We start from the raw sequence: 10,050 nt of genomic DNA on the forward strand, positions 1-10,050 counted from the left end.
AGGCTTGGAGTGGATGTGAAGCATTGTCTAAGATCATTAATATTTCTATTTCTAGGAACATGTGAGTATACTGGCAAGTTCTACTATGTAAAATACATAGAAAGTCATTGCTGTTGGGATAGCCATTCATTTCCAATAATCTCTAATGCTCTTCCTCTTTTTCCTACTGTAAGAGTTTGCCTAAGCTCTATTCTTGGCTTCTTTTTACTGGATCTGCTGAGGGATTATTTTCTGCACTGCTAAGGACAGATCTTAACTCGCTGCACAAGGACAAGAGTCATCATGCCTCTTTGTTTCTTTATATTTGACCCAAGGAACTATATGGCAACTAAGCAGCACATATTCCTCTTCCAGGACAGGTCTTCTACTCCCACCCTGATGTCTCTGCTTTATCCACTCTGGGATACTTTTCTCTTTGAAACTGTGTCAGACTGGTTCTCATTCTCAGCACTATGGACAGCTACTGTTTATCAGCCTGCCTTGGTTTCAGAAATCGCTTGGCTGTACTTGGCCTTATCTAGACAATAATTATCCATTCACTGGCATTGTTTTATGCTTTCTTGATGTGTGGATGTGTCTTATTACCCATAGGGGAACTCAGAGCTTCTCCTCAGCACCCAGATTCTAACCGTTTCTACAAATAGCAGTTTCCTGAAAGAAAGCAACTTATGGAAAGTCAAGGAATTTTTTCCCCTAAGGTTTTAGTGGAAAAAAACGTAGTGTTCCCAGAGCTCAGCATTTATCTTTTTGCTGCTCTGGCTTCTGAGTAGTCCTTATTATCACCCTTGTTTCTGAGGCTTATCTGAATACTTCAGAGTAGCTCTTAGTGAAGGTTAAGTGACTATTAATTGTGAGCTGGAGGCTCACACTCATCTGAGGATCAATGACACCTCCGATATCTTTACATCTGGAAAGCATGACAGTGAAACTGTTATGACTATTCAATGCACATCATTCCATGTTTTCCTTTTCATTTATTTCTGCACTTTACTCCATATTAGAATGTGGCACTTCCTCTCAAGCTCCCAATGATGTCTTTGCAAGATGGTTTAACATCCTTATAAGTCACTCTCCCAAGACTGGAGACTTATTAGCACTTTTTTGTTTGTTCTTTCTTAAAGAAAACCAGTTCACACTTCATTAGCATTTATAAACTGAAAATTTCACAATATTTTCTCATGAAAACACTTTCTTTAAAAGTTCCAAATGCTGAGGGAAAAAAAACAGGAACAAAAAAACCCAAAACTTGGAATATCAAGGAAGGAATTCAGGCTTACTAAAAAAGATCTTCCAGTACTGGCAAATAATAAACGCACCTCTCCTGTCTCCCGTTTTTTGTTTTATTTTTTTGTTTGTAGGTTGTTTTTTTTGTTGTTGTTGTTTTAGAAAAAGTCATTTAATTATAAAATTTCTTTAAATACGAAAAGCAAAGGCACAAATCCCCATGGCGTTACCGAAGCACCTATCCATGGCGCTACCACAGCGCTCATCCATCCACAGGCCACTCTCATCACTGTATGCTCGACATTCCCTGTTCTCCTGAACAGCACTTTCCTTCCTAGAGTGGCATCAAGAGCTTCTGAGGGTACACAGCTTCCCCTAAAGAACTACGAACAGTGTCACTGACACACTGGTGCCTCATCCACAAATGCCACCTTTCGTCAATGACACTCTACTCTTATAAAATAGTGAACCTTGCTCATATTTCATTTCTCTTATTTACAGCAGAGGTCCGTGTTCTGTCACAGTATGCTCTGTGCACAAAAAGCCCTGGGGATAATACTTTCCACAGCATCTTAACAAACTGACTCAGATTCTTTAAAATATACACACAGGCAAAACCTTGTTCACATAAATGATTGTCACACCCTGTAGACTCATTCTGGCAGGAGGGAAAGTGACATTTTACAATGCATTCTCCAATGGTTCCAGGTTGTACTATTGTGGTTTGTATAATGTTGCCAAGTAACTTGATATGTGACTTTTCAGATTCCATCTGAAAAGTGCTATACACAGAAACGGCTTTTCCCCTTGTGGTCATAGGTGACTCAGTTAGTCCTTGTGGCTCGATATATTTTCTCCTGAGTGTTTAGGCATTTAATACTTTGGTGATAATTGGAAGGCATTATCCTGGCAGTCTGGGTCTTGATAATGAATACAGCTTTGTGCACATGAGTTTGATAAGTTCAAGATATAAATGCCTGCATTGTATAGACAGATGATTTGAAGCCATGAGTACTAACATCTTGTGGTAACAAGAATACTGCTGAGTTATCTTTGCCTTCATAGCTTTCCATACCTGCTATTAACCATCTCTTTCTGGTTAAAAAGCAAGTTTTATTAAGGGAAAGTAAATGAGAAAAGGTAAGAAAGGGAAGACAACATTCTTAAAATGTAATTAACCCAAAACTCTATTCGTAAACCTATTAGTAAAGAGTATTTAATCTGCTAGAGATATCACTAGGTGTCCTAAAGCATTTGCCCACTATGAGCAAAGTTCTTGTTCCATACCTAGTACCATAAAGAAAAAAAAAGTGGTAGAGAAGTTATTTTATATAAAAGAAAACTGTCACATTTTTAAGTGTGTATAAACAGCCCACAAGGTAACTAAGACCCCTTTTCCTTTACTTCAAAAATATTTGTTTTCTAATAATAATAATTAACAATTTTGGAAGTCACAAAAAATTTATAATTTTAAGGCTTGAGGATGTCACTTTGTAATAATTGGGTACAGCTGAATAGTTAAGAAACCTGCTACTTTTATTTACACTCTTGACACAGCAAGAATGATGACATGTCCTTGGGATAGTTGTCTACAGCAGCTTGGATTTTATGACCCACTCAGCATTCGGGTTCAGTTGGTACAAGTCCTTCATGTATGTATCGTCATTGAGGCAACATTCCCCAATATTTCCTCTAATCTCATACAGGAAAATTTCTCCTTTCTTGAGTGTCTGGGCAACCCCACTTTTTTGGCTGAGAAACCTGGCAAGTACATTGCTGGCTTTTAGTCCTTCAGTTAGCTGTATTGCCATGGAAACTTTTGAAAGATGGGGAGCTTGCACTCGAATCACTCCCTGAGGAACATCAGCACCATTTGCAGTTTTATCTTGCTTTTCATGTTTTTCCCGGTCATAAGCCATTTTCTTCAGCAATTTCTTCATGGCTTTCCTTTCCTTCTTTTGATTCTCAGTATTCTGCTTCCTCACTTGGTTTACTATAAATTTAGGGATTGTCCATAGAAGTTTCTGGTACCTAATCAATAAATGCATGACATTTGCTGTCCCAGCTGCCATTTCAAATTCTCGCTGTTCACTGGTCTTCAAGCCCAGCGCGTGGCACATAAAGAGATTTGGGGCCATGACCATTGCCACATTCACAGCTGCCATCTTGTTCTTCTCTTTGTTATCTATGACTCTTTGGAGAAATTCAAGCAAGGCCTTAAGTGTGTCTCTGTTTGCATCAGGTAGAAGAATGACAAGGAGGTTCAAAGCCTGCAATTGTTCCTTTTTGGTTGGAAGATTCTGGACAGCCTGGAAGGCTTTGAGATACTCCATGGTCAGCAGTGGCTGGGGCAGCTCTCTCAGAAAGAGCTTCAGCAGGCTGGCAGCATCATGCTGCTTGACACTTTCCCAGTTGAAACTCCCCTCATAAAACTTCACTTCTAGTTCTTGGCAAAGATTCTTGATTCTCATGGATGCTCCTAGTATCTGTAGGAGGCCCTCAGTTTCCAGACTGCCTGCTTCAATGCGAGAAATCAGTTTTTGAAAGATCAAGGGTATTCGAGTTCCAGGCACTTTTCTTTGATCTTGTTCTTACAATATAGTTAAAGGAATACCAAAAAGACCAGAGTCTCTGGTTTTGATTTTCTCAGCCTTCTGTTGTTTGAGTTCCACGCCCAACACATCATACAGGGCAGTGAGTTCAATCAGGGATAGATAGCAAACTTTCTTCATGTCTAGGGGTGCCAAGTCTCCAATCCTTGTTGTACCTGTTTTATCTTTTGGCAGTCTGAAACTGGGCAAAGGGGCATCATTGCCTTTGATCTTCTGTGTCCTCTCCTTACTGAACTCTTTCTGATTGACAGCTTGTTCCACAAATGACACCTCCAGATTGATGTCTGTTTCAGAGGCAGGTATGTCCTCAGGCATCAGTGGGATCAGCTCCTTGTTATCAACAGCCCCACTAGATGGCTGGTCATCTTTTCCTTGGCCTTTGTTTTCGTTTGTTCTGACTGATCAAAAGTCTGAGTCATCTGGAGATTTTTCTTGTGCCTCTCTGTTGAGCAAATATGTCTCTGACTTCAGGAATGTGGTGCTATTTGCTTTTCTTCCTCAAGGTCTGGGAAACTGTTTCTACACGTTTCTGAACAGCTGCTGCCTGAGTCCGAGTCAGTGTAGATAAAAACACGATGCTTTCCTGCGGGTCATCAGCAGACTCTCCAAAAAGATTGGACAGACCTGCCTCCTTGAGCCACTCTTCTTCCAGTTCTCCCTCATCAGGCTCTTTGACAACTATGGCCTCTTGACCTTCTTGGTGATTTTCATTCGATCTCTTGATGTTTTCTAGTTCTGTCCAATAGGTTTCCACTGATACTTCATCCAAAGAGTCCTGAGAACTTGTTCGATCAAATGGAGGTCTCTCTGAAGCTTTGATGGAGCTTTCTGGGTTCATGGTATACTGACCATATCTGCAACTGGAGGTGGCTTCGTCGCCTCCCCAATGACCTGGTTCTTGCCGCTGGGGTGGTAAGCAGTTAGCACAACTTCCAATGAGCCAGTTCATGGTGAGAGAAGGGTCATAATTTCTGGGATCCTGAACAGAGGGGAATGAAGTTCCTGTCTCGCCTTGCCAACTTGCTCATTAGCCTTGTAGGTTGTTTTAAACATCAGGGTTTCTTCCTGGCATGTTGTTGCCTTTTATTTGAGATATCCTTATGCAAATCATATCTGCAGGAAATCTTCATGCTGAATTTATTTATGCTATGTGATGATTAACTGAAATAATTACTGAAGGGACCAAGAGCGTGTGATATTATGACAGGAGCTAGAAGCTAATGGGAGGTGATGGGGGGGGGAGAAGGTAAACTGACTAAGTAGACCACCTTCATGCAGGAGGAAATGATGCCATGAAAAGGGATGGAAGTGAAGTCTCCAAAGTCAAACTGTAATTAAAGATGAACTAGATAGAATCTGATGATCTGCATGACTTCAAATTTGTTGACAAAGACATAACATTTATCCTGCATTGAACTGTTAGATTTTTTTATGGGGAGATTCCACTAAGTCCCCACAAGGGATTTTCCTCAGATAGAACTTGACACCTCCAGGACAAGTCTGTCACAGTACTTGTATCATGACACAAAGAAAGCCTCCAGCAATTTTGCCTAATTTTAGGATTAGATAAAAGCAGCATAGTGTAGCAAGGACATGGCAAGGCCTAGAGTCAGATCAAACTACCTCAATGTGTGACTCTATCACTTGCTCTCTGTGTGACATTTAGTGACAGTGTAACTTTGACACTCTGTCATTATCTGTCAGAGAAGGAACTGCATATAGCAAGACTTAACTAATTTAATGTTTCTCTTTAGCATAGAGCATATTTCCTTTGGAATCTCAAAATCTGTAACATTCACTCTGGAAGACAGCGGGGCTTGTATAATGGACACACTGGGCATCATCTATAGGCTCAGGGCCTTTTGTCTTCTTGCTAAAGATTTCAGTCCTTCTGCTGTTCTTGTTGTCTCTTTCTTAGGAAAATGTGTATGAATGAATACAGCCAACCTTGACACAGAACACGTTCACTATGTACCAGCTATGTATGAGCTCACTAATGGCATCAAAGCAAATGTTGCAGAACAGATTGTGTGTAAAATGACTCAATAAAAAATTAAATATATATATATATATATATATATATATATATATATATATATAATTTTCTTAATTTTTTGAAAGCCAGTACAAACCAAATCCCAGTCCTCAGACCCTCAACTCTTTCTCCTTTTGAGATATATAGACAGAAGCATGTGTTACTCCGAGAAATAAACATGTACATGTAGGATTTTGTTTTTGTCACATAGAATTAATCAGGTGCAATAGGCATAGTATTTCATGAGGAAAGTAGCATGTGTCCAGTCCTTGTTAAGGTCCTGCTATCCAGGTGTAGTGTTCTCAGGCATCCTGAGGAAAAGGACAGGTGATTTCTAGGCATGGGAGTAGCTAGCAGGATGCAGGGTTCTTGGAGTTATTAGAGTATTTTGACCGTTCTAAAAGGTGTATGGTCTCAGTTTTATCTATCTAGGTGAATTGATCTTCAACATTCCCAAACCATGGAACTAAAAAGAACCCTAGTTGGCATTTACCTGGCTCAAGGTTCAAGGATTACCTTACCTTCCAGGAGCATCCCCCTTCTCATCAAACCACACCTCCTCTCCAGACACTCCAACAAAAGAGGATTTGATGAGGAAATCCAGGAGCTTCCTGCCATCAATGGGCTTCATAGCATCACACAGGCCCACATGGCCGGGACACAGAGCATGGTGCATGTTCTGCAGCCCATGTGCCATGGCATAGATGGCATTGATGACAAATCCCATTTTACTGTCCTGGACATAGTTTTCTTCTAAGCTTTCATTTCCTGTAACAATAAAAACAGATCACTACCAGGGTCACAAGCAAGAATCCAACCAGGACTACACATCCAGTATCCAGAGCTCAATGCTCAGCTATTTCAGGGGCTTCAGACACTGACAGGGGTCATGACATTGCTGAAAGCAAAGCTTGTTTTGTACTTGTGATCAACTATTATATTTTGTCTGAGAACAGTTTTTTTTCTGTTTCCCGTCTTTATTTAGTAAAGATTTTATGTTATGGAGCAAACAATATTGAGTTAAAAATAAAGAATTTTCATATAAATAAATCATCAAGGAGCAATGGAAAGAATTATTTTCTTTCACAGGTAATTATAATGCAAACCTCTCTATCTCATGGTACAGAAAAAAGATTTTTGCATCTGTTATGATGATCTATAATTCATGCTAATTCAGTTTATACAATGCCTAGCCTCTAATGGTTTGTTCTGGTGACTCTACAATATTCTCATCTCTAGGGACATGAAAACCCAGGGTTAGAGTAATTATGTTTAAAACCCATTTACCAATCAGCAGACACTTTGCTAAACTAGTTCTTGGTGGGGAACTCATACTCTGCATCAAATTGAGCCTTGTTCACTTGTGAATCTTATAACATAATTTGTTACTTGTGAATGTTGAAAGCCCTGCATGCAGTTCTTTCTACCTCTGTCCCAGGTGAATAAACCTTCCCCAGCTGCCAGCTAATTTCATAGCAACTGTAATGTTAGTTTTTTTTATACCCACATTGAAAATCTCTACTTTGGGACATGGATAGTCATGAAAAAAACTGAGAGATCGTTGGGCATTGTGAAATAAAAGTAAAAATTTCAGAAAACAAAATTGACTTTGACTACATCACCAGCAATTTTTAGGAACTCTGGACTTGGTTCTATAGATTCACTCTGACTAAGATCTAGCTGAAGGTTATCAGAAAGTTCAGGAATTTAGAGCATCTAGAAAGACCAGTAAGAAATTTTGACTTTGGTGTTGAACTTGGAATGAAAATAGAAAGTCCTAGGGCTCTATTTAAAGAATGGTCTATTTAGATGAAGTTGAAACTTGAGAGATACTTGTGTATCAACCTCGAGAGTAAAGTGGAATCCAACTTGAATCCATCTTCCAGATTTGTTTGATATGTCAGTGTTAGGAGTGGAATTTGCTGAAGTACTATTTGTCAGACTGAACTTTTCCAAGGGGAAACCAAGAATAATGGAGGTCAAAGGGACATTTGAAAATCCACCCACCCAGAATGAATACACAGCATTGAATTGGACAGAGAACAGAGATACTCTGCAAAAGTTGCCAAGTCTTTGAAATGAGGTGACAGGTCTTTTGGTATGTACAGTAAGACTTGTCTTCACCCAGTAGTTGTCAAATGGTACCTCATTCATCAGCTCCAAGGCAGGATCTATTCTCGGATGTCTATGAAATCAGTGCTCTCGTTTTGATCCTTATTTAGGGCGATCACATAACTTATCTAAAATGGGTCATTTTTTTTTTCAGGGTGAAAGTAAATGGGAAACATAATTATTTCTGAATGCAAGTGGGAATGAGGCAAACTAGGGAAACCAAGGCATGTTCTGGAGCCTGTGACCTACAACTAACTATACCTATTTACTGACTATAATATGGAACTGATTTATATATGTACATAGGCAAATATAAATGCAAGTATGTATACCATATAGTTTTCAATATTTTGATTAATTTTGACTAATTTTATGTTAATATAATTTTAATGACAAATATGTAACAATAATTACCAATTTTGCATTTATGCTATAATAATACTCAGTATATGAGATATGCCAGAGAGATACTAGCCTTCCTACTTTATAGCTGAGGAAATAACAGGGTGTAATATGGATCCGAATGCCCTTCCCCTTTCAGCTTTGCTCACAGGCTACCCAGTGATTACACAGGAGACAGAAGACTGGACATTGAGCTATGAGCTACTATCCTTCCAAGCCCAGCTTAAAGTGTCTTCCTTGGAGTATTCTAGATGTGCAACAGATGCTTATTAGTGAAAAGTCCCAGCACTCAACTCACAAGCAGCATATTATGACAAAGAAGCCTGGCCTGCCAGTGTTTGTCATTGAGAGACCTAGGAACACTGACAATGTTTCTAAGCAATGTCCAGAAGACAAATTGTTCACACACATCCAAATAAACCTGCCAACACTTAGGCTTTCCTGTTTTCTTAGTCTTCTGGGTCTGTACAGGGAAGGAAAGTTACAATTGGTGAGAACTTTCTCTTCAGCTACTACCTGTAAGCCATAGAATTTCTGAGACTTCAAGACTCAACAGATCTACATAGTAAATGCCAGGCCAGAGCAGATTACATTGTGAAACCCTTACTCAAGTAAAACAAAACTCAAAACTTTCTCATTGGGAATGGCCTCACCTATAGCAAAATATAGAAGTCTTTGCTCTGCTGTAAATGAACTAGCCCAGGCATATCTCTACATAACTGCTCTAAGACATCAGCACGGGGCATTTTCAGAAGTTTTGTGCTTATTTAGGACTGTCTTCATGTACACCACTAATGGCTCATACCTTTGATGATACAGGACCCAAGGTTTGATTTTCTGGTTTCACGCCAATTGGTACATGTTTAATCCTTAAAATTCTGTCTGGTATTAGAAGGTAGATATTCTTTTGATATTTGCATAGCATTCCTGAGTCCTAAAACTTTGATAAGTTTCACTTTTTTATTTACCACAGTTCATCTTTGAGACAAGGTTTTCTATGCAACCCAGGCTGGCTTGGAAGAAATGATCCTGCCTTGCCTCTTCAGCAGTGGGATTATGGATATAGATCCACATAGCTGGCTGACTTTACTTATTAATTCTAATTTTACATAGTTTTAGATAGTATACCCTGCACATTAGCATTGTTTGTAAAACCATGCTTAGTGAGTCTGCTTTGGGTCCTACTTCTGTGGATGCAGATTTAGGAAGTAAATTGGTAAGCGCTGTATGTCCCCTGTAGTTATCTATTCAAGGACCCATAACCGGCAAGGACAGGAGTGATGTGCATGTGCTATTTCCTACCAAGTAGCACTGTGCATGCATGCAACACCTTGACCAGTGACTGATGAGGGTGCATTACAAACAGAGTGATGTTTATAGCAAAAACAAGCCACCTTCATGTTCTGAATTTTTATATAATACTGACCTACTTTAAATGTCCTAAGTTGCAAAATATAGATACTCTATTGAAATACTAGTTCCAGTAAAGCAACTTTGTTGGTGTCTGGACTTACTGTTTTAGTAATTCATTCCCACCAATGTGCCTATAAATCTAGTGGTATTGACTGTTTTCAAATCAAGGTCCTTGGGACTAACTCCAAATTAAGAAGGCTGTATCAATCTGTTCTGCCCCACGTTTGGGGGCCACTTTGTCCTGGCCCGAGC

At 39.4% G+C, this 10,050-nt stretch overlaps 1 protein-coding gene and 1 pseudogene across 2 annotated transcripts in view; both read right to left on the reverse strand.

Annotated features, from left to right (window-relative positions):
* The window catches only part of Grm1 (glutamate metabotropic receptor 1), a 359,348-nt gene that overhangs the window by 52,339 nt on the left and 296,959 nt on the right, over positions 1 to 10,050 (reverse strand). For both annotated transcript variants that reach the window (XM_028777784.1, XM_028777785.1), the window contains exon 4: positions 6,393 to 6,639. In XM_028777784.1, coding sequence (XP_028633617.1) covers positions 6,393 to 6,639 — 247 coding nt within the window. The remainder of the gene's footprint in view (positions 1 to 6,392; positions 6,640 to 10,050) is intronic.
* Positions 2,814 to 6,057, reverse strand: LOC114629738 (annotated as a pseudogene).

The sequence above is a fragment of the Grammomys surdaster genome, unplaced genomic scaffold (assembly GCF_004785775.1).
Source record: "Grammomys surdaster isolate TR1022 unplaced genomic scaffold, NIH_TR_1.0 315, whole genome shotgun sequence".
Lineage (NCBI taxonomy): Eukaryota > Metazoa > Chordata > Mammalia > Rodentia > Muridae > Grammomys > Grammomys surdaster.